At 40.6% G+C, this 25,389-nt stretch overlaps 1 protein-coding gene across 5 annotated transcripts in view; it reads right to left on the bottom strand.

Moving 5' to 3' along the window:
- Positions 1 to 25,132, bottom strand: part of LOC117264158 (ras/Rap GTPase-activating protein SynGAP-like) — a 59,418-nt gene extending 34,286 nt beyond the window's left edge. The window contains exons 1-5 of one of the 5 annotated variants that reach the window (XM_078175532.1): positions 24,162 to 25,072; positions 23,894 to 24,088; positions 19,855 to 19,958; positions 5,618 to 5,706; positions 4,294 to 4,415 (exon numbers count right to left, since the gene is read on the bottom strand). In XM_078175532.1, the coding sequence (XP_078031658.1) occupies positions 4,294 to 4,415; positions 5,618 to 5,706; positions 19,855 to 19,954 (311 nt within the window). In that variant the 5' untranslated portion in view covers positions 19,955 to 19,958; positions 23,894 to 24,088; positions 24,162 to 25,072. Of the gene's footprint in view, positions 1 to 4,293; positions 4,416 to 5,617; positions 5,707 to 19,854; positions 19,959 to 23,893 lie in introns of all 5 variants that reach the window. The other 4 variants (XM_078175531.1, XM_078175533.1, XM_078175535.1 and 1 more) reach the window with 4 other exon arrangements.
- Between the last annotated feature and the right edge of the window lie 257 nt (positions 25,133 to 25,389).

Below are 25,389 nucleotides of genomic sequence, written 5' to 3'. Positions count from 1 at the left end.
TAGGGTTTTTTTTGGGAAAGGATTAAAACACATCTTCCCTGAAAATAACACAAATGCTAATCTAAGCTTGTAAGCATGCCAGGTGAGGAATAATCTTAAAGTGGAGCAAAGGCTCATGGGAATTTCATAGTTTTAGAGGTATCTTGTCTTGAACTGAAATGTGGGGCTAGTGGATATTTTGGTGCTGGATCCAAACTTTGTAAGTCAATTGCCCCTCACATCTGCACACTGGACTTCATTACAGAATTCAAAAGCCATCTTCTTAAATTAGCTTACTCACTTTTGGTCTCATTCATGAAATGTTAATAAATCTGTGAGTAGATCTGCGTATAAAAAAAACGACACTGGATTCATGAACACATCGGTGGCATGTGTGCATGTTCATAAATGCCAATCAATTGTAAACTGACAGCGCGCTTCCGCTAGTCAGCAATTAGCATGCATCCCCCATGAATAGATATGTATATATATATATATATATATATATATATATATACATACATATATGTATATATATACATATATACATACAGTACAGGCCAAAAGTTTGGACACACCTTCTCATTCAATGCGTTTTCTTTATTTTCATGACTATTTACATTGTAGATTCTCACTGAAGGCATCAAAACTATGAATGAACACGTGGAGTTATGTACTTAACAAAAAAAGGTGAAATAACTGAAAACATGTTTTATATTCTAGTTTCTTCAAAATAGCCACCCTTTGCTCTGATTACTGCTTTGCACACTCTTGGCATTCTCTCCATGAGCTTCAAGAAGTAGTCACCTGAAATGGTTTCCACTTCACAGGTGTGCCTTATCAGGGTTAATTAGTGGAATTTCTTGCTTTATCAATGGGGTTGGGACCATCAGTTGTGTTGTGCAGAAGTCAGGTTAATACACAGCCGACAGCCCTATTGGACAACTGTTAAAATTCATATTATGGCAAGAACCAATCAGCTAACTAAAGAAAAACCAGTGGCCATCATTACTTTAAGAAATGAAGGTCAGTCAGTCCGGAAAATTGCAAAAACTTTAAATGTGTCCCCAAGTGGAGTCGCAAAAACCATCAAGCGCTACAACGAAACTGGCACACATGAGGACCGACCCAGGAAAGGAAGACCAAGAGTCACCTCTGCTTCTGAGGATAAGTTCATCCGAGTCACCAGCCTCAGAAATCGCAAGTTAACAGCAGCTCAGATCAGAGACCAGATGAATGCCACACAGAGTTTTAGCAGCAGACCCATCTCTAGAACAACTGTTAAGAGGAGACTGCGCCAATCAGGCCTTCATGGTCAAATAGCTGCTAGGAAACCACTGCTAAGGAGAGGCAACAAGCAGAAGAGATTTGTTTGGGCCAAGAAACACAAGGAATGGACATTAGACCAGTGGAAATCTGTGCTTTGGTCTGATGAGTCCAAATTTGAGATCTTTGGTTCCAACCGCCGTGTCTTTGTGAGACGCAGAAAAGGTGAACGGATGGATTCCACATGCCTGGTTCCCACTGTGAAGCATGGAGGAGGAGGTGTGATGGTGTGGGGGTGTTTTGCTGGTGACACTGTTGGGGATTTATTCAAAATTGAAGGCACACTGAACCAGCATGGCTACCACAGCATCCTGCAGCGACATGCCATCCCATCCGGTTTGCGTTTAGTTGGACGATCATTTATTTTTCAACAGGACAATGACCCCAAACACACCTCCAGGCTGTGTAAGGGCTATTTGACCAAGAAGGAGAGTGATGGAGTGCTGCGGCAGATGACCTGGCCTCCACAGTCACCGGACCTGAACCCAATCGAGATGGTTTGGGGTGAGCTGGACCGCAGAGTGAAGGCAAAGGGGCCAACAAGTGCTAAACACCTCTGGGAACTCCTTCAAGACTGTTGGAAAACCATTTCAGGTGACTACCTCTTGAAGCTCATGGAGAGAATGCCAAGAGTGTGCAAAGCAGTAATCAGAGCAAAGGGTGGCTATTTTGAAGAAACTAGAATATAAAACATGTTTTCAGTTATTTCACCTTTTTTTCTTAAGTACATAACTCCACATGTGTTCATTCATAGTTTTGATGCCTTCAGTGAGAATCTACAATGTAAACAGTCATGAAAATAAAGAAAACGCATTGAATGAGAAGGTGTGTCCAAACTTTTGGCCTGTACTGTACATATATGTATATATATAGGGTGTCTCTGATTACCATGGAGACGGCTGAAAGATTTGGCCAAAGCACAAATTGAAAACATTGCTTGGCTCTTTAATTTCTGTGAAGCCACACTGTTAAGGAGTGTCGAGCACCCTACCACAAATCAGAATTGATGGTTATATGTTTGTAGAAGTACACATCAGTCTAGCCTATTATGTGTTGAAGAGATAATTAGATGTGGCACACCCAGTTTCTTTAGCTTCGCTAGTGGGACTGAGCTGGTCGAGCTGAGATAATCCTTCCTACAGCTACAATAAATGGGAAACTAAAACTAAATGATGCAAAGACAATATAGTCATAAACGGTATCAGTACCCTCAGTAACAACTGCCACATTCTGCTTTAATATAACGCACTATAATTACACACACTATACACCATCATTACAGGACACAATCAGCCTGTAATGAGGCGCAACCTTGAAGCTAAGTATTGAGGTTAGCAATGTTCTTGCTGCAGCTCAAAAAGAAAAGAAGTCTTCAGCAACAGAAGTGAGAGGTTTCTATGCAGAGGCAATTCTGGCGTACTGTCGTCAAAGCTAATGCACTAAAGTAACAGCTAGTACACAGAGCGGCACATGAACCATCAATGCAAGAACAAATTTTATCATTGACGATTGAGTACCGTCCAAAGCCTAAAGGGGCGGTTCGGTGAAGTGGGGTTGTATGGGGTACTTATCCATAGTCAGTGTATTACCTTCAGTAGATGTCAGCCCGCACGCCTCCAGTTTGGAGAGGCAGACAGGCGTGCCGCCATGGAAGCTAAACAATGTACTGCCACAGAAAAACATTTAAATAACTCAAGTGTACACTATACTTAAATTATTTTCACCGCTTTACTTTGACGTCCGCCAGCCCTTTCCAATGGGGAACTGAAGCGGTTATCTACTCTCTCTTCAAAGTGACCAGACTAATAATACATCAGAGAACAGCGGAGTTGCTGGTCTACCACTGCCTCAATAGGTTAGTTTGTTTATGTCATTGTGTGACTTTGTTGTTTTAAAGAGTTAGTTCAAATTCACCAATCGTGGCAAAGGAGTCTGTAGATTGAAATAAAGGCTTCAGTCACCCATCGGAAAGGGCTAATGTTTTATTCTAATTATAACTTTCCCTGAAAGTGATACTGATTTTTCAAAGTGGCAAAAATACATTTTCACTTCACTTCATAAAATCCTGACTATCCCTTTAAGAAGTGCAAAAACAGGCTTATTTAAGTTACATGTTCTGTATATGTCATCTTTGTGATGGTTGTGGTGCAGAACTTTGGCTCAGTGGTTAACACCATCGTCTCACAGTGAAATGGTCGATGGAGGGGCATCCTAGTGGTTAATAGAGACTGTACAACCACAATGTTCCCTGACGTGATTCCATCCAGGGACGTTTGCTAAATGTCATACCTCTCTCTCTTTCTCTCCGCATTTCTTGTGAGGCTCCACACTGTCAACTATCAAATGAAAGCAGAGATGCCAAGATGTCTATGGTCTCTGGTTCTCTGTGCGTGGAGTCAGTGTATTCTCCCTGGCTTTGTGTGGGTTTCCGCTGGGTGCTCCAGCTCCCTCCTACAGTCCAGAACATGATCCCAAGGTACACAGAATCCATGCTGCAATTATTTTTGATGTTTTAATTTGTCATAACGACATAATTATTGTCTGATCTTGGCACAACAAAAACTGTAACACATGTGTAACAGTCATGCCTTACGTCTACTGATTAGAGATGATTACCACATTAGAAATTGATGCATTTTAACCTACTGCTCCTGATATCCTGACAACTAGAGAGTCTCTGAGATGATGAATAATTATTTGTAATAACTAGGAAACATTTTATGATCACATAACAACACATGATTAATTGCAGCTGTGGCTTCTCCAGCTTTTAACGTGTATATCAGGTGAATTGTGAACACTAAATCACTCACTGATACGAATACATTTGTCAGAGCTTTGATAAACTGGCAGCCTGTCCACTGTGTTTTCCTGGCTTTTGCCCAAAACATGCTGGGACAGGCTCCAACCCCCACGTGACACTGAATTGGAAAACAGTTGGTATTAACTTGAATTATGTGAATGCTTTATACAGTAAAGGTTGCCTACCTCTCTTGGTCAGCACTTCGAAACCGGGGCAAAATCATTTGTCTGAAGCTGCTGGTCCGGTCCAGTTTGGGTTGGCTTTTCGCCCTCTTGATGGAGCCCTTCAGCCTTCGATTGAGAAAACTCTTAAGTTTCAACAGGGGGAAATAGAGAATAATAAGTAAATAGTAAAAACAACCTCCCCAGGTTTTAGAATATACGGCAAAATGCAATTCTAGTGGGCTTGGCTAGAAACCTTATGTATTAAAATGATCTATGGAAGTCACAGCTCTCCTTCAGGCATCACACTGGCTTTTTGCTCCTGGTGGGAGTTTACAAGATCGGACTGGGCCCGAAAAAGTGTACAAGTTTTTGTTTTGTTCAAGATATCTTTTTTAGATAGCGATAGCTTGAGAGAGACAGGAAAGGCAGGGGGTAGAGAGGATGACACAGGTTGTAGTCAACCCAGGCTAGCCTTGATACACTGTGAGCATATTCGACCAGGTAAGCTACTGTGGTGCCCCGTTCGTGTTTTCCAAGTCATGCCCCTCTGCGTCTGAAGCATACCCACAAGGCTCCCTTTAGTGTTTTTATGAGACGCACCAGGCTTTCAACTAACTCCAATGTAAACCCATCTGCTGTAATATTAGACGCTCAGAGCAACTGCTAGAACGAGCGACAAAATCTGCACAGACATGCAGTTGAGGTTGACGGATGGGTCAAACAAACACAGGACTTTCACCTCGAAGATTACTGTTCATGTTCCATGTGAAACCAAAAGCAAATGTTGATGCATTTTAACAAAAGGTGAAGGAAGTTACGAATGTATGTTATGCCCCTTTGTACCTTTCTGAACACCTTCATAACTACACACTCTCCCGTCCTCTCACTAGCATATTTGGTCTGACCTAATGGTGACACACATATCAAGATTTGCACTTTATGAATTTCATGCCTAGTTTTTCTAACTATGATTTTTGTAAAGTTATTCTATGAACTTGTTATTGTATATTATTGCTTTGTTTGACTTTATTATCTATGGATACATTGCTGCTTGTTTTTAACTGTGTCCTGTAAGGTGTCCTTGAGTGCTTTGAAAGGCGCCCATTTAATCCAAACCATGATCTTTCTTTCTGAGCCTAACCGAGTAGTTTTGTTGCCCAAACATAACCACAGCCAGTTATTATATATTATCTACGTGTATCACACAGAAGACAGCTGTGCATCTGATACAGACGAGAGGTTGTGACAAAGCAACGACCTGGGAATAACAACGGGCTGTGTCTTCTATGTGAGCAGAAAGCTTCGATACACATCAGGAGAGTGTGACAGACCCTACTGTACTCACCGGCTGTCTGAAGGGCTGAGGGGTGGCATTGGGAGGGGTCTCCATGCTTGACTGTCTTACAGAGGCAAAACTTGCCCTGCGGGATTGGTCTATTCGAAGAGAAAGAAAGAGATCAATAAGTCATTACACCCTGTCAACAAATGGTATCCAACCCTCAAAGGATACTCTAAATGTGTTATTCTAATTATTATAAAAATGTGTTTGAGTATTTTTCCAAAATTCATATGGTGCTTTATCAAAGATCATGCTGATTACCAACATGCTGGAAATCTCAGGATTTTGATGATGAGCCCTGCAAACTGCCTGTGAGTCAGACTAATGGCTGCTGAGTTAAAGCCATTTAAATTTATCATGTTGCTGTAGGGCTGTTGCTGGGTAAATTTCCATCAAATTTGGCAAGATTGCCCAGACAGTTAATCTGCGCTCGTGTCATCTAAATTAGGTAGCAATTACACAATGCATTCAGCGATTATGACAATTTAATGTCAAATGTGTCACACTTACTTTGGCAGCTAATAATAGGAAAATGGCGCAGAATCAGGAAACAAATGAATAACTTTTAGAGCTCATCCAAACACATTTTGTAGTGAAGAAACGGTAAAATATTTAAGAGCGCTGAAAAAAAACACCCCTTTTCCTTTCAACTTGAATGACAATTAACAGTGCGTTGGCTTACAAAGTGCTCTGACACTCCTGTGAGATTTTAAAACAACATGGGGCCATGAGCATTATTACAGAGATTTGATGATGTAATAACAAAATGACACAAAATGTCCCTTGAAATGGGTCACAGAAGGACTAAAACATATTGGTATCATTTTGCAGTTTAATAGATAATGTCGTTATAATGTTGAATATTCTTTTCCTCGTAAGTTATTTAAGCAATATTTTTTTACATTATTATTATCAAATTGTTACCAAAAAGCACAATTTATGAGGTCACTGTTGATCAGTTAAGAGGGACATTTAATTACATTTTGACAAGTTATTACATTATCTCATTCACAGCTTGTGTCATTACCTCGCAGCTGCTTTGGTCACATACAGAAAGGAAAATAGTATGACACATACATAATAATCACAAATAAGCTACCAGCACATCAACAATGCAGAATAGTCGGTGTGAGTGAAGCTCACCAACAAGGACAGACAGCTACAGCCTTCAGAAAGCACAAAGAACAATGATGTGACAGCCTGAGAGACATTTAGACACTATTCATCCATTGGAAAACCGTCCGTATCCAAGGCCGGTGGAAAATGAAGCAAAAGCTGATGTGAGAACTATATCGGATATCTATATGGTGGGAAGAAGTAGCACTGAGTCATCTTGATCTTTACGGTCCTTGTCTGACTTTGGGCTTGTGCAAACTGGAACATGATGACGGATCTATAAAAGTATAGACACATATCTGTGGGGAATCAGATCTGACGCTTCCTCTACATGACTGTGCGCTGGCTAAGGAAGATGAGGCGAGTGCACAGAGCGGGGGCATTGGTGAGTGTGAATACTCCACACATTACTCCAAAATCATCATCCCTTTATACGAACAACAGAAATGCAAGAAGGGTTTTATAAACAGAGCTTTCTATTTTTATGCAACATTTTTATGAGCAAATTTCCTCCCTCCTGAAAAATGTTCCTATTTCCTAGTCTGGTTCCAGACCTGTGGACTGTCGCCTACATGTCTAAATTGCTCAGCAATTCAAATAGGTCTCATATTGACTATTACTGATGACCAATCAGGGTTTTAGTAGGTGGTGACGCCGTATTTCTGCATCCCTACATTCATAAGAAAAATAGTGACAGAAAAATAGTAACAAACATGGATGAGATTGATACTGCTGTGTAAGTTGTTGTAAGTCCAGTTACAGAAATAACTAGTAAATACTACTATCTTTATTAATCGATCATTTAAATGAACTGTTCTTGAGAAGCACTACCTTGGCTTCTGCTTAAAGTGAAAATGACATTGGTGAGCGGGGGTGGGCGGATCCATCCCAAAATATCAATACTAAAGATAGTACATTTTTGTTTTGAAGATCATTCTAGCGTAAGTATGATCGATACCAAAAAAGGATCCGTTTCTCTCTACGTTGTAAACATTTGCATTTCAAGATTAAAACTTTCTGTGCAAACACTGTGTTAACACTGTGAAAACACATGAGTTTTTCATGGTACGATAAGTGTCTCAGAAAATACAACAGTTTCACGGTTTAAAGTATTATACAATTATTGTTGTTACTATCGGTGACAAGGACTTTTACAGGTCTGGTGTGTAGGATTTAGAGGCATCTAGTGGCTGAGGTTACAGATCACAAGCAATTAAATACACAAATGTCAAGTCGGAGGCTGAGTCCAGATGTCTACCCTCTGGACTTGTGGACTGAACCCTCGCAAACTTAAGATGTACCTTGTGTGACGTATTTACTGTCATCACGTAAAGTAGAGACTGCAAGCGACTGCTAGACAGCCCTCAGGACTGTTTTACTCGTTGCCGTGGAAACGTTCAACTATCGCTGCTGTTATATTCATATATATGTCATATAACTGATGAACAGTGCCAATTCATATGCACCCACAGATAACAAGATATAAATCCCATGTATAGTCTTTTTTGTGACTGACCAAATATCAATATATCAGGCTGCACGCTTCAATATCAGAAAATACATAAGGACTTTAACTCAATAAATTGGGCCTTACTTATATTAGAAGACCTTCTTTTGCTGTTTTTTTTTTTGAAGGTTTTTCAGCCTATCACACTGCACAGCCTGATAAGCTGCAATAATAAAATGCATTTTAAGTCCCTCTACAGTCTGTGCTTAAACATATTTCTGTATCATGATGTGGCTGAATATTATTTCTGGCCTACTCAATTCATGTAACACTTTAATAGGCCTAACTATCAAGAACTATTTATAACAGTTAATAACAGTTTGCTGCTGCAGAGCAGCTGAGCAGGCCTGTCTCCTCAACAACAGAGGCTAAATAAACTGTGTCTGACTATAAGGTTAATGTCTTCAGAGTAAAAAAAATACAAGATAACAGCTTAAATTAAAGATCAGTTAGTCAGGGCTTCACATCTGTACAAGTCTTTGTGATGCTGAATACTTCAATAATTACAGCTGCTGCGCAGCAACCGTCGGGGCCGGGCAATTTTAGGCAAAATTAGGCAATTCTGAGCAACACACACACTAAAACAAAGCATATCACAACATAGAAGTTACATCATATAATTATGGCATGCCCTTCAAATTGTGGATGAGTGGCTCAAGTGACCAGACTCATAATATACAAAGGAAAGAAAAAACTCAAGAACAAGAAAGTAAGAATAACATTAAGTTCTAGCAATTACGAACAAACTGGCCTGATCTAGCTTAAAGCTAAACATTATCCATGGTGACAAAGATGAAAACATTTTTTAAAATGTAAAAGTAGTTATTGGATAGACTCTGCATATTGACTGATAGCTAAGCCAAATCAACAGGGAAAAGACACAAGGGATAACAGGGTAAAGTGTTGATAAAGAGTATTTGTCTCTCCGTGAAACTGCCTGGATCATAATTATTTTAACCTTGGTAGTCTCTAATCCACATAACATGATGCCTGAACATAGGACTTTCACATTAGAATGTCCGTTCTGCCTTAGCTGAGGCTTGAACTCACAACTTCTGAGACTGAGGTCCGTCTTCTATCTCACTGAGCTAATTGGCAAGTGACAGTTTATGTGTGGCTTCACAAACAGCAGCTGTTAGTGTGTAAAGGCAGATTTCAAACGGCTGTCAAAAATTCAGTTATTAAGACAAAAATCCGAAAATACACAAATTGCATCTAGACAGCATGGAGATGTTGGTCATTTGTTTTTAACAATGATTTATTGGCTCCATACATGAAAAACTGATGTTTAAAATGATGTTTTTGCATTGACTCCAACTGTTCGCATGGGAGCGAAATTCAAAATGCTGTAAAAAAAATTCAGTTTTTGAGATAAAATTCTGATATTTTCCAAACATCATCTACCATGACTCCAAAATTTTGTCATTTTTTTTAAATGAACATTGAAAATGTATTTAGCAAGAATTTGCAAGTATATGTTTACAATACCGTTTACAGTCAAACATTTTGATGCACTGTAGGCTCAATTTTTGATAAATCAAAAATCTGTGTGGACCGTTTGTGGAGGGCAGTCTGAAGATGCTCTGTAGCAAGTTTGGTGTCAATTGAGCAAAAATTGTGGGAGGAGATAGGTTTAATAAGTTTTACAGTTTTTGAAAAAAAACAGTGATGGACTTCATAATTTGCAATAGGTTTAAATGTACAAAAGTGTCTTCAGTATTGGGGCTACATTTTGGTGAAAGTTGTAGCACATATGGTTGATTTGTTGTGAATTTTCAAAATTTTGAACTTTAGAGGCTTGCTGTAGTGCCACCATCAGGACTATTGGCCTGTTTTGCAGCCGAGGCAATCTGGCATGGGACTGGACCTTTGTGCAAAGTTTGGTGATTTTTCGCGAATGGGAAGTAGGATTTCCTCGGAAGAAGGGGAAGAAGAAGAAGAAGAAGAAGATGATGCAGGATAACAATAGGGTCCTGGCAGCTTAGGCTGCCCGGCCCCTAATTAAAACAGTCCAATGTTAAAGTACAGCAGACTACATATAGTTTATGATACAGTAAAAATGTGAATAACTGCATTGTAGCATGTTTTAACGTGTGCCCCTAAATTTTCTGCTTGTGCTCCTTTTTCAGTGAGGGGCTACAGTGCTGCGACTGAAAAAAGTTAGTCTGGAGGTAGGATTTTACGCACAATGAGTCCTTTTTTTTGGGAACCTGTTTGTGTATTTGCAGTGTATTTGTATATTTGCAAAATACCTGTCTTTTTTGTATTTGTGAAAGTTGTTTTACATTTGCAGATTACACATTTACACACAGATTGTCAACCTGCTTCCACAAATAATAATGAGACAAATCTATCTCCATAGTAATGACAGCTATACTGTGGGGAACGAAGCATCTCTACTTCAAACCAAAGATTTTTTTAGCTCTGGTTGAACAATAAAGCCACGTCCTATTATATACAGATATATATTGTTCGGAATGTGTTCATTTCTAAGCTGGTTGTGTAATCGAAACCAGTCATCATACATTTGATCTTGTGAAAGTGTAGCATTGAGTGTCACTGATTCATCCATACGTTGGTTTCTTAAAGCTAAAAACATGATTATGTCTCATGTTGATATTCGTTCTGCTCGGCTATTTTTGTCTGTGATTGATCTGTTGTTGTTGTTTTTTTTTTATTTTTTTAGAAATTACCCATTACCCAGAGGAGCTGTTTTTCCCCTTTGCAACAGAGAAACAAGATACTCTGTCATCCTATGATTTCCTCGCTCCCAAAGCCTCTAAATAGGCGACTCTCCAGGTTCTATTCTGAATCCAAGCTAATTGTTTGGTATCCATGGAAACAACTCCAAGGGCTCCTACTTGAACTGTAGAAGATATTGGCACAAAACTGCACAATAAAGATGATGAAAGACACAAAGTAACATGCTGCACAACACTGTGTTTCTGCTAAGAGTGATCTGATCAGACCTATCTTCCTCAACAGGAGGGAATATTGCCGTTTCTTTTGTGTCTCGTGTGGAGCTGAATCCTGACACACCGAAATGACCCTGCGGACGGATATTTAGCATATTTCCAATTTTTAACATCTCCACCACAAAAGCAGTCACCTGCTACACGCGGTGCTCTAAGTAAACGTGACATATTATAACACATGGATGTGTTCACATGGGCTATTCTGAATGTAAATTGCTGTCAGGACGAAGTGTGTGGGTGGCAACAGCCTCTAGCTAACTGTGATACAGAGGGAGAGAAAGACAGAAAGAGGAAGACTGTGAGTGGGTGTTGGAGAAACATACTCAACCTTTAGTATGTATCTCTATTAATACACATTTGGAAACTTTATTTTTTTAATAAATTGAATAAAATCATAACCTCTTTTTCCACAGGATTGATGTTTTTTCCCTGCAGACATAAAATAGATGCAGTATGAGGATACAATGTGCCATCACTCAAACTAAGTGATCACGGCATGAGCAGCCCCACTGAACACATCTGTGAATTTGTGTTTGAATAACCGTGAAATCTCACAGTAGCTATTCATTTACCAAAAGATGTACCTAATGAAAACCGACCCTAGATGTAAATGCAACCCATGGGAAACAATCATTAATGAAACTACAATTAGAGATGCTCTGGTGTGATCCCTAAGACCGGTAACAGGTGGATTTGGGTGTCTGCTAGACCAATCCACATTAAATACATGAACTTCATCGATTTTTGCACCATAGCTACCTGGCCCTATGTCACCTTATCAAGACAGCAATATGTCAGTGGTCGACTGCAATCATTTTCAACCTTTAGACCTCTAAAATAGGGAGAATTTTGAAACTAAAGTGGGCGGTCAGGACATTCTGCTGACTTTTAAAGGATAGAAAATAACAAAATAAGGGCAGCTATGTTTAGTATGTTAAATACTTCGGCCCTCTTTTGTGAACTTGCATGAATGTCTGGCATGAACTGATATTCATCAGTTATTATTCATTTGATTACACTGTTCAACCCCTGTGCATGATGGAAAAAGCGACACAGCAGATTTTACAAAACGCATGCCCCTGCCTCTTAAAACTTTACTTCAGAAACGGGAATTCTTCTTCCCAGGGAGCTGAAAGTTGCTGGAGTATTTCTTAGTCTCCATCTCTCACTCACTGAGGAGGACGAGGCACGAGCAGCTCCCTTCCGCATCACGTACACGCCAAGAAACATTTGGTGTAGCTGTGTTGTTTTCCAGGTGGAAACAGTAGACTTTAAGACTCCTAGGGCTCATACACGCCAGAAACAGGTTGTGAATACGCAAAGGAAAAAAAGTTTTAAATATTAGTCATGAATCCGGAGAAATACGTGAGAGCTGGGACCCAGAAGGAAGGGCAGCGGAGGGCAATGAAAACTGAATGTCCTGGTAAACTTGGGAGGGCTGACACAAGTATGCCTGTAAGCAGGCACAACAGCAGACTCAGTCCACAGCATGTTCACACAGCAAAAATGACAAAATGGTGTACACTCGATACAGAGTGCAGACTAAATCTGTTGGTGGAAACTATTCTCCCACAATGCAATGCACAAAGGAAACGGGGGCGCTGATAACAACGTGGTAAAAACTTGAATTGTGCTCCAGAAAGATCTTGGGGAAAAAAAACTAAACAGATTCAATCTTAAAGACACTTTTTGTTTGTGAAGTTAAACTGGCAGTGACAAATTCGCTGCTTGATTGACATCACTTCCTGTTTAAATGTTGATTTATTTTTTTTGTATATTAACCACTAAAACAGTCAACTATCAGCCAGGGAATCACCAAAGTGATTACAGTTCATCTTGGGGGAAATAATAGTCAAAAAGAAAGGCTTCTCATTCCGTTAACAGGCCCTGCTCAGTTTCATTTGTTTGGAAAGTCATTTTAAAGTTTGATGATGTCCCCTCAAGTGATGTCATCTGGAGGACACAGCTATGACTGGAAAAAAAAAGCACAGCTCAAATTCCCAGAGAGAATTCTGCTGGGATGGTATATACTGTAGATGTCAGGGTGGAAAGTTGTTTTATGTAGCGCGGTGACTTTTCCTACTGCAGCTGAATATGAATGCTTGTATTACATATTTAAAAACCTCAAATCAAGTCACTACATGTATAAAATGATTCACATGGTTAGGGCATTAAAATATGGCTGTCATAAAAACACAGACATATAGAGAAATAAAAGCATCTCTGATCATCATTTGCACTTGTGATGAATATCTGCATTATTTGTGCTACCGAATGAAGGGATGTGCGCGCTGACAGGTGTTTTGTTTGTTTTGTCACATGTGCAAGGCCTCTTTATGATTTACATCTTATGATTCACTGCGTTGAGGGTGCGAGCTGAGCCTTCTGAGACAACTGAGTGTGCTTAATTTTACTGAGACTGTCCACAATGTTGATGGCGCAGCAGTCCACTTTGTCTTGGAGTGACAGTGTTTCCAGTTACTGATCACAGACATACGCACAAGATCTCGTTATGTCTGGTCTGGAGCTTCTGACAATGAGGAGCCTCTAGTGACTCAGAGACAGTCCTGCCGGGGCAGATGTCGCATTCATGTCATATGGAGGCCTCCTTAATTGCCATATTCCAGCGAGTAAATACTGTTCATGTCAACAAAAAAATGCTAATTATGGCTGGGACTTTGCTATTTTTCTGACAGCCCCAATACGTCAATAACACAAGTCACATGTCGAGGTATCCTCACTAATGCTTCATCTAATGCTGTTGTGACCAAGCACACTATTTACCCTCCTGCACCATCTGCCCGAAAATATTATTAAATTAATGCAAGTTTGTTACTTTGGACAAATAATTGACATCTATACATCATATATATACGGTAGTTTTTTTGGTGAGAGCTGGCTGGTCTAAACAGGTCTACACCACTGAGAGCATTTTATGATTAGATGAAATAGTGATTTTCTGCTTTAAAAAAAATCAGCAACACACTACAGGTCAGCAAATGGATCACCTGTACTATGATTGCATCAGTTTACAGCCTGACCGATATATTGACTGACTGATATTTTCATCTAATAACTTATCACAGGTATATCTGTATCGACGTATATGATGACCAACAGGCAGCGAGACATTGCAGTACAGGAATACCAAATATATGATTAAGGGTATTTTGCAACTTTAAAATGTGCAGCTCAAGATAAAATTGTTCTCAATACTTCAGAAAAAAATTTCAGATCAAAAATGTAAACAAATGAATACTGGTCATTACATTGTGAATGTTTTTTAAATGCTCATATATTGACTTCTGCCTCCGATATCTAGTGTTAGTGCTTCTAAAAAGGCAAAACTGTTATACTGTTATTATGAGACTGTCCTCCCTCAAGAAAGGACACCACAAGTTGTTTGTACAAGCAGCTAATTACGACCCATATTTACACGTCAGGTGACGTAGATTAATAAACAAAATATGCGTATGGAGGAGGTTGGAGTGAACGGATGGGTCAAACAAACACAGGATTTTAACCCAGGAGACCGTTGTTCATGCCCCATGAGAAACCAAAAGGCAACGTTGAATTATTTTGTTACGTTTATTTATTTTAACCCTAAACGTGACCTTTTCTTAAACCTAACCAGGGCAGTATTCCATTAATGTTGCTACAGAAATCTGCGCTTAATTGAAAAAGCCCAGTTTAACTTAACGTCAACTTCCACTCAAGGCTTAGGCTTTTCCATGAACACAATTCAGCCTTGTCTAATCAGCGTTAACTCTAGCCAGGCTGGAATATGCTTCAATTGAGCGTGTGCATGGTGTATACAAGCAGCCCAGAACAGTGGATTGTCAAAAACGGATATTAAGTCACAAAAGGGAAAGAAAACGAGAGCCGTGTTCCTCTCTCCGGTGGATCAAACCATGCTGATGCAGCTCGGTGTAGAATATAAAGCGGTAATCACTAAAAGGGGCAATAGTTAGCAAGGCGAGGGGGATGGCTTGGCAAAAAATGCAGACAGACTAAATGCATAAGTTATGCAAGCCTACTTATTTATTTTTATTTATTTTTTTTATTTTATTTGTATTTGATGATAAATTAACAGACAGGACACAGTATGATTATGGCTATATTATCAGTGGGGTAGATAATATCAGAATTATGGTTTAGGCTAACTTAGGAGAACTGACATAACTACAATGAATTAACTGTAATTAGCCTAATACGTTGAGGTGTGTGAAGCCTGTCTAACCTAACACTTGACTTATATTCATTCTTCTGTTACTTCTCAACAGGCGTTATCTTCAAAGCCAGAAAAGAACGTAGCAAAAGGTGAAAATTAAGCACAAAAGCAATTTCCTGAGTGATAAGACACGTATACTGAAATGTAAAATGTATGTGTTAAAATAGTAGTTAAGCTGAAAATACACCATTTTAGCCACCACAAAAAAGAGGCAAATGAGATATAAATACAGCTTACATGATTGAGTGTAACAGCATGTTCACTAATGCTGTGAACTATAAACTAACATGAAAATGACAATAACCAGCATAAACCATCATGTTCTGAACAGACACTTTATAATGCGTTTGCGTTTTGGAAGATAAAACAGCAAACTTAAGTGCAAACTACTAACTACTCAGTCCAGCACAAGGCATGTTGGGAAATGTGGGCGTCACCACATTATACAGTCCAAGAATTCTAAAAAAACATGGGTGATCATGAGTTAAATGGGGAAATGAAATAGGTCAAATAACTATTTGGCTGTTTTAGACAGTAAAAGTGGTAAAACTTTATTTTTATTATTATGTTCTTTATAGTCTCGCCACCAGACAATCAGAGATCTCCGTCTTCTGATAGTCTGGGGACACTCCTTTCTAAAGTGTGTTTAACACACAGGTGAAAAGGACTTACAGCGACTTAAGCCATTTTGTACCGCTACACACGTTTCTAGTCAGACTATGTTTACGAGCACAAGAGTTCAGCGAGCCACCGAAGGACCGCCCTGCAGATTTACTATTGGTTCTGCAACGTAGGGAGTTTTTTTAAACTCTGAAATTGTATCCACCATTCTTTAGTTAAGCAAAGCGTCTGAAGACTGACTTGTGAGTCTATGTTCTTTAGAACTAAACTAAATATTTAAATTCATGCTTGGTCACATTGTGAGAAAAACAACTGAAACACGGAATTAAAGTGTCGCCTGTGCACAACTGTACAATATGCAACAGTCTTCTGGGATTCTTTGACACGCAGCTAAACTAACGTGACAGTAAAGCTGAAAGAACACCAGCACCGCTGCAACGCGTCACATCAGTTGACGTACGTCACGTGCCACCCCCGGCACACATTGGATGTGTCGTCCTGCAGCTTGTCAACAGAAGACCACAAAAAGCTATTGTTACTGAAAGATCTGTACATCTTCCACCTCTGCATTAGTGGTCACCCACTTATTAAAGTTGATTTCTCACCTGAAGAGCCAGTCTCCAGAGCTATGACTTGACATAAGTATGCTTTTGGCCATTGTCTTTATGATGACAGGACTGTGAGTCATTTAGCTAGGGGTATTTCTTGACCTCAACAACGAGTCTCTAGTCATCCACTCTTCAAAGCAACAGCAACAAAGCTGTGTTTATGCATCCATGGTGAGGAGCGGAGTCGAGCTGCTATAGGAGCATAGAAAAAGAGCTGCCATGGGAGCCAGTATGTATAAGCACAGAGTGAGCGGGGGAAAATGCATTTAATACCGGGGATGGCAAGGATGGCTATAGGACAGTGCATCCAGGAGCACTTACAGGCTTCTAGCCACCGCCAGTGTGGGGTTAGAGACTGAAAATAACAGGGGTGTATTTTTTGACGCGCACTGTTCGCCCCCCGTGTGTTTTGGCCTTTAGCCTGCCATGGAGCAGGCTAGTCCAGCAGTAGAAGTTACCATGGTTACTGATCACGGATTTACATAAACCACGATAATGGAACCAAATTCTCACTTAAACTAGCGAGACTTATCAAAGTAAGACAGGCTTTTCCTTTATCCGCCTTGATGGAATACCCCTCAGGTACTTTTAAGGCCTAAAACGAATCACATCATTAACCTGGTTTAAAACAGCAACCATTAATGGTCATATATGTTGTGTTTGTGTTGATCTCCTGCCACCGGTAGGATGGCTAATTTAGGAAACGTGTAAGAAGGTAGGAACAAACCTATGTGGTCGTATGGGTTGGAGGACTTGTTAATTATTCCACAACAATGGTGAGATATGAATGCACTTTAAAATATAAAGGTTCAGTTTATCCAAATTACATTAAGACTTTAAGATCCATACAAAGTTTTGATATCCTTTCACATGTCTTCTGACGATCAATACAGTGGAGGTAAATAGAAATTTGTTTGTGGTGTTTAAAGACTATCGTAAAATTCAGTCCATTTTTCTTGAATTAGTAAATTATATGAAGAGTTGCTTTATCATACTATAAACTGATACCAGTCTTGAGTGTTTCCTGTTGCCTTCTCCAGAAAACTATCTAGAAATTCTGCCCCTCTAAATCAAACAAATCAGAAAAATCTGTGATGTTGTCTTACATTGATGTCCAGCACAGTTGTGGGCTGTATTTGAATACTCTTTTTACAATATGTATTCAAGCTAAGAAAAATGTGTTAAGTCGCACTTTAAATCATCAAAAACTTGCATGAGGGGCAAATGTGAAAATATTTGTTTTTAATTTGGGTGAAATGACTCTTGAAACCAACACTTCTCTCCAGAAGCGCCTGTTTAAGGAAATAAATGCCAATTACCAAAGTACACTGGGTCAAAGGTAATTTATCTGCCATCACAAATTCATCACAGCATCACAGCTGTTGGAAAAAAAACCCACAGACAGGCAGTGCAAATGCGTGCAGAAAGTTAAGGCTATTCATTAACAGCGAGCTGTCCAAACAATCAGCCTGCATGACTGACAGACGCTAAACCTCACTGTATCAACCTTGTGGCTCTTTGACAAGCCGGCAGCACCGCCCCAGGAGGTTAAGGTGTAAGCAGTGGTTTACAAAAACGCAGAATGACATTACTGATGCCGAGCACACAGAGACGTACACTGCTGGCATTGAGAGAATCAGCTGCTTGGTGGAATAAACTCTCGTCTTTAATGTCGAGTGCTTTTAAATGCGAGGTGAATAAACATCAGATCCATACAATTAAACTCAAGTTAAATTTAAGCCCTACATATATATTCAAAATATGTCACTGAAATGTTAAAAGTGTTTTCATTACAAGATGTTCAAATATAGGGATGTTGGGTTTATGCCAAGAAAAGTTGAGCAAAAAAAGGGACAAGTGACACTCCTGACTGTGTTCAAAGCCACTCCGGTGCTATGTTTAGAAACAGCACTGTAATCGAGTAAATGTAAAATGCACAGAAGAGGTAGAGCTGCAGGATTTTTGAAAGCAGAGGTGGGTGGAGGGGTTGAGGAAGCAGGGGCAGTGTGGGCGTGAGGGAGCCACAGGAAAAAAAAAAACCTGAGATCGGCTTGATATTTTTGGAGGAACAGAGAGAAAGTGACTTCCAACATCCTGCAGTGTAACCACGATTCCTCCAGGCTGAGAGACAGACATTTTAAAATGTAAATACCCTCGCAGTGCAGGAAGGCATACGAACAGTAACCCGAACAAACAATCTGAAGTTGCTCTCCATCACGTGTGTTTTCCAGCATTCCCGTTTCTCTCCTGCCTGTCCCTCTGCCTGTGTGTGTGAGCTAGCCAAAGGGAGTGTGGCCTAGTTACCATAGGAACATGTTCGCAGCTTGTGCACAGCTCTCCATCAAGCTACCTTCATTTTTACTACTGCATTTAGAGGCATTATTGCTGTGCTTGTAAATGAGCAGAGCCAAATTAAACAGCTGAATATTGTGAAAAATGAAATTAGAGATCAGGCAGCAATTTGAAGCTGTTAACACTGACTGCGCCGAGATACTTCTGTACTATCTCATCACAATTCAAAATGAGGTGATTCTCAACTAAGAATCCCCCCACAATACAAACTGCCTTTTGTTTGTTTCTTCCTAACACTTCAAAAAATTACTGCGTAGGTCTTAATGTTTGAAATGAAACAACAGCTTTACACGCTGCGCTAACTAACAGAAAATTATTTCCCTTCCTGTCCCTGGAGGGAGCAGAAATGGCTGCTTTCATCTGGGGAAGTAAAGAGAGCATAGAGAGGAGGAAGACTCGGAGTGTATCAAAGCCGGAGTAAAAGGCAAATGGCGCTATCAAACCTAGAGGATGTCAAAATAAAACTCTGGGAGTGTGACAAAGCAGGGCTCAAAGGGTGAGTGATGCTCCGGTGGAGGATTGAGTGGTAAAAAATCCTCAATATATTGAGGTACTTTTGTAAAGCTTTACAGGGCTCAAAAGGATTGGAAAGCCACGGCAGAGGAAAGAGAGCAGAAGGCCGCAGCTGATGTTGAAGTGTATGTTAAACCTTCCATTAACCATTGGCAACAGTGGAGTCGATGGATGCCAGAGAAAACAGCGTGTTGAAGGGGAACATATAAAAACATATATAACAGAGCGTAATCTCATTGGAGCACGACAGACTGGAGAAGAGGCTGTGAAAGTTAGGTACAGTTGACAGCAGTGAGAGGTAGACCTCTAAACTGACTCACTTGGGGTTAAAACTCCAGGTCCGCCACAGCAAACCTCCGCTTGACCAACCAACCCAAACTGACTCTGATGCGGCAGCCACGTCTTTGAAGATGTGTCCATGCAGCTATATCGCACACACACAAGTTTTTTCTTTAGTTTCTGAAGACTGATAGACCAAGAGTCACTCACAACACCAATGACAAGAAAAATAAACGTTATTGAGCATGTAAATAAAAGATAAAGGAAAGTAACAATAGACAAATATGACCAAAAATGGAAACAGAACTTGATCATTTTGGTTCAAATCAAAGGAGAAACTTGCAGCTACAACTTTTGGTTTGGAATAGGGAATAGAGCGGCAACTTGGGAAATTAGTTTAAAAATAATCTCCTATCATGCAGCAGGTGGAATATGTGGGTCTTTGGGGATTCTGGGAAAACCTTCAAAATGGCAGAAGGTGTTGTCGAAAGACGTTCTGGGTTTGTTCAGAGATCAGCAGGGATTTACCCTTCAGAAAAACTAATGTTTAGCTGTGTGACTTGAATGCAGTGACTATGTTTACATGCACAAAATAGCCTGGTTTTTGTCCTGATTTGGGATGAGACATTATTCCTATTAAGCTGTTTAAATTGCTTATAAAAATGAATATTCCCGTTTACATGCAGCCATGCATACTCTGGTTAATGTGCCTTAACATGTTGTTTATCACGTCTATAGTTTCTTGTGCTACTTTGTTTCTTTGTGTCAAAATTGGATTTCTTCAGTTTTCCTCCGGTGGCCGTGTGAGCACAACCTCCCTCTGTCATTCCTCAAAAATCCTTCACGAGAAGGTCGGCATCGCCATATTTGCGCAAATCAAAAACCTGTTGATATCCAATTCTTTCATAGTGTTTAAAAATAGTTGTGTTTCTTCTTCCAACTTGAAATGTGGACTTTTCTTTTGGGCATGCATTACCACCCCAGGTGTGCAAACTGTTGGCGAGTTGGTTTGTGTACAATGTATCCATGACAACGCACAGAGCTGACTGTAAACGGCCCGTCTGATGCAAACTGCAGCAAAAACTGCACATACTGAATGTGCTGTATACATGTCAAAAGAATGCGTTAGCGTCATTTCCCACATCTTAATCGGAAAATGCCTCATTTAGAAGGGCTGTTGGAAAATCCAAACAGAATATGCTGTTTACATGAGTCGCATCAAATTCGAAATACTGTCATATTCAGAATAATAATGGAGTATTATTGTGCATGTAAACGTAGTCAATGATAAAGCATGAGAGGCACAATCTGGGGCCACTGCAGAGCATGTGAACACACTCACAAAGTCTTGAAATAAATCAATTTTACCCAAAATAAGTGGTGCAGGTTTACTGTCTTATCAATTTCACTCACCAGAGAAACAACTGCAGCATTACAAGCAACATTCAGCTTATCATTACCTGCACTTTGTAGCCTTGTAGACTAAATGTCATGATGCAGCGTAACCTCAAGCTGTTACTATGATTAATTGATAAGCATTCCTACTGTACCAACACATCAGTGTTTAATTCCTTGTTCTTGGACTGAATTGAAAAAAAGTCATAAAGCAGCCAATACATATCGACATTTGGAAAATCTGTGGCCATGTAGGAATGCATTAATAAGAGGATATTTGTTAGGCAGCTCTGCAAGAGAAAACATGTGAATATTATGAGGCGGTATGTTGGTAGACTATGAACAGAGGCACAGGGTAGAGAAGAATAACCAGAGGGGTAAAAATATCTTGTGTTTTCTCTGTTGGGTTGCTCAAAAAAATGAGGATGGCAAAGAAATTCATGGCCTGAGGCAAAAGAAAACAATTTGAGGAGATTGCAGGACAGGAGCTCGCTGACAGGAGTACCTACTTTTTTTTAGAGAACATTCTGACAAACAGACTGACAAAGCCTTTCTGTCCTTGGCAGCGAGAGAAAGCCCCCTCCATGCGTTGCATTGAAGATGGCTGAAGAGCAGCAGAATTATGACGAAAACTTGGGTGTTGGAGTGGATTCAGCTCTTTGCCGGCTGTCAGGCTCCCGGCTGACAACTGTGGCAGAGAGGCAAGGAGTCCAGATTCTCAACAGTTCACGGGGAACAGAGAAAGATTAATAGACGTCCGCCGCTTCAGCTAAACTAAGAAAATAATTCCACGAAGAGATATATGAGATAATTCATATCTTACAGGCATTTCATATGGAGGAGGACGAGGAAATCCTGCGAGGGGCAATGACTCAGAGTGAGCTGGACTTATCTTGTTCTATCAAGTGTGCAGCCTCAGACATTTCATTAACCGAAGCTCTTCTCTCTCTCCCTCTCTCTCTCTCTCCACTGCGTTTTTTTTTTTTTGTATGAAGAACCTGCAGTGCATTATGGACTATAAAGATCCTGGCCTCCTATCATACCTGCACTGTATTTCAGTGTCCAAACATCAAGTACATCTGCTTTTGCCAGCTGAGATGGCTGTGCACAAAAATTCACACAAACGTATCTTGTCTTTTTTGCATTTAAAATACACTCTCAGACAGCGGTGCAATGTCCAGTGAAAGTGGGACACTTTTTGGCAAACTAATTAGTGAAAGCTAAAATAACCCTGCACAATCCATATTTGCCGTTTTCGACTTTGCTCTGACTTGAGAAAATCTAAATTTTATATTATTCAATTTGCATAACCCAGCTCTCAGAACCTCCCTGTAGACTGTGCAGGTGCACCACGTGCAACACCCAGAGAGATAGCTAATTAGCAAACTACAGGTATCAGTAAAAGTCTGGCTGACTTCACAGAGGCCAGCTGCCAATCAATCAGATCCTTAGCCTGAGTTCACCTTTGGAGGCGAGGGTGCAGGGACCTGATTTAAAATTCTCTCGAGAATAAATTATATGAATAAATAATGCTCTGCTCAGTATGGGGCATCACATGTCACATGCTGCATTTTGTGCCATGGTACTTTACTTAATGTGACCATGTGTCTATTATTACATGTATAGGTGAGACTTGGTGAAAGCAACTTTGTGCCAATCAGCAGATGTTTCATACAAATAATGCCATTAAAGGTCCAGTGTGTAGGCTTTAGTGGCATCTAGCAGTGAGTTTACAGATCTGAAACTTCTCCTGTGTGCTTAATGTGTAGAACTATAGTGGCCGACGCAAAAACACAAAATGCTAAAGGCCCTATCTAGAGCCAGCGTTTGGTTTGTCTGTTCTGAGCTACTGAGGAACGTGGCGTACTCTGTGGAGGAGGGCCTGCTCTGTATGTACATATAAACGGCCCATTTAAAGTAATGAAAAAAGGAATCTTATTTGCAGGTGATGATACACTAATGAAAACATGAACATTATGCACCATTTCTGCCAATAGATGCCCCTAAATCCTACACACTGGACCTTTAAATGCAAATGAATGGCACTATATGCCAGAAAATTGCATTCATGAGCATCAACACACTAAAATATACATTCAGTGGCACAAAATGTATTTTATGTACTATACTAGTTCAACATGTGATACTTAGGGCCTCATATCCTGCAAAGAACATGGGGCATAATCACAACTTAATATGTGGAAACCTGCCATAAATGGTCTTATCAAACATCCATCTGGCCAATGCTAGAAGAGAAGGGGGGGCCTCCTGGTACAGCAAGGGCTCATTTTGCTTTTGAGCCAAATTCCCTAAACAGACTATCCACAATTATTAGGCAAAGCTTTAATTTTCTACCTTTGCGCTGATGTTCCACTTTAACTGAAATTACTGTGTCATCAGAGGTCATCTGGCCTTTAATTCATCACCTTTATAACAGGCTCATCAGGCAATACCCTGAGCCCGGACACCCAGACACCTGAGCAACACTGCTGAGTATTAACAGCTGGTATCGATGCTGCAGAATAATATTCAGGCTGTAAGGTGGACGACCCGCCTTAACACCTCCATTAGTGCACCTCTCCAGGCCAGCTGTCACTAACACTTGGTCAACACTTCACTGTGACATGATGGTCGATATTTGGAGTACGTTACTTTACTCTCTGCCCACACGTGTGCAACACTTACCCAAAAAATCAGGACTTCCTTGTGATGAAATCTTTACAGCTTAATTACATCTGTGGCAGCAGACAGACTCCGGTGGGTTTCCAGGGCACTTGGGAAGGGGCTGAGGTTCCAGGTGTACTTGCTTTTTGGGAGAAGGTAGAATCAGTTTGTGCAGACCTGAGAGACAGTTTCCAAATGAAAGGCCAGTGTTGTCCTCTGTGAGAGAGAGTTGTGTTTCAATCATTAGGCCAATATTGATGTGTTCAACGTGGGCAGCTCCTGTTCTCACCTATGCTGCAGTGTGTCCATACATGCCTTTGAGTCAAATGTGAAGGCTCTTGAGGAAAAGCTTGAAGCTGGCTGTCACAGGGGGGGGTCCCGTCACCTTCAGCTCAGTCCATCACTGAAGCCAAAGCTTTCCTATCAGCAGTGGCTCTGTTGTGCAGCTCAGCAGCTCTCCTCTGCTTCTCCTCCCTCTCTTCTTCCTCTGCTCCCTGTCCTCCAACTCTATTGCAATCCAGGAACTGAGATGTGATCCCAATGGAGCTTCCTCTGTAATAAAGACAATCTCTCCTGAGAATGGTTTTTGTCATCTTAGTTGTTTGTTCTGGGCAAATGTGACTTCAAACAGCCGCTGCGTCGCTTTTATGATGTGGGAATGATGCGAACTCCTACTGGCGCGTTTGGTGTAACGATGCACACAGCCAATTAGTTTATCATTTATCACTTGTATTTTACATTTAAAACACTCTACAGAGATCAACGACACAATACGGGCTCTGCATGGCCGCAACTACTGCACGCTGCACACGAATCACGCCGATTACCGATATTAAAATGACGATAATCACCAAGGTGATGCCTGTGGGCTATGCCAACTCCGAGCAGCACGCAAACCCACTGCACATTGCGCGCACTAACACCACAAAGCATTAAAAATAAATAAACATCCCAGAGGTATTTACAGGCGAAATCCCGATGATGTGCAGCAGCATCTGAACAACATCTGATTGATGCACATATTTTGACGTGCTCCTTGCTTCTAGCTCGGGTGATTTAATCTTGGAAAGCGTCTGTAGTTCACCCTGCGTGGCATAACGACGTCCCCATAATCCAGAGATTCATAACGAAGAAGAGAGGGGGGATCCGGGGTCTAAATTGACGCTGTGTCCTTTGAGCTCGTGCAGTCCGTCACACCTAATTCTGATTTAACGGCAGTGCGTGAAAAAAGGTGCTCGGTAAACGGAGAAGTCTCTCCCTTGAGGGCGGAGATAGTGCGTAAGATAGACAGAAACAGAAACCAACGCCTCCAAAGGCAGCTCGAGTCCGCCCTGCGCTGTACCATCTCTGGAGTTTGTAACAGCCCAAAATAAAACCAAACGATGACGGCCGGCCGCCCCCTGCGCTGAATAATTACAATAGGAAACAGGTCAAGGAGCATGACAAAGTTCATTTAAGTTACTTAATGAATATGGAGACTGGGGGCTGCACTTTCAATCAGGCTCAAGTTTGCACAC

Source organism: Epinephelus lanceolatus, chromosome 16 (genome assembly GCF_041903045.1).
Source record: "Epinephelus lanceolatus isolate andai-2023 chromosome 16, ASM4190304v1, whole genome shotgun sequence".
Classification (NCBI taxonomy): domain Eukaryota; kingdom Metazoa; phylum Chordata; class Actinopteri; order Perciformes; family Serranidae; genus Epinephelus; species Epinephelus lanceolatus.
The sequence above is the reverse complement of the archived record's forward strand: the minus strand, read 5'-3'. Positions and strand labels throughout refer to the sequence as shown.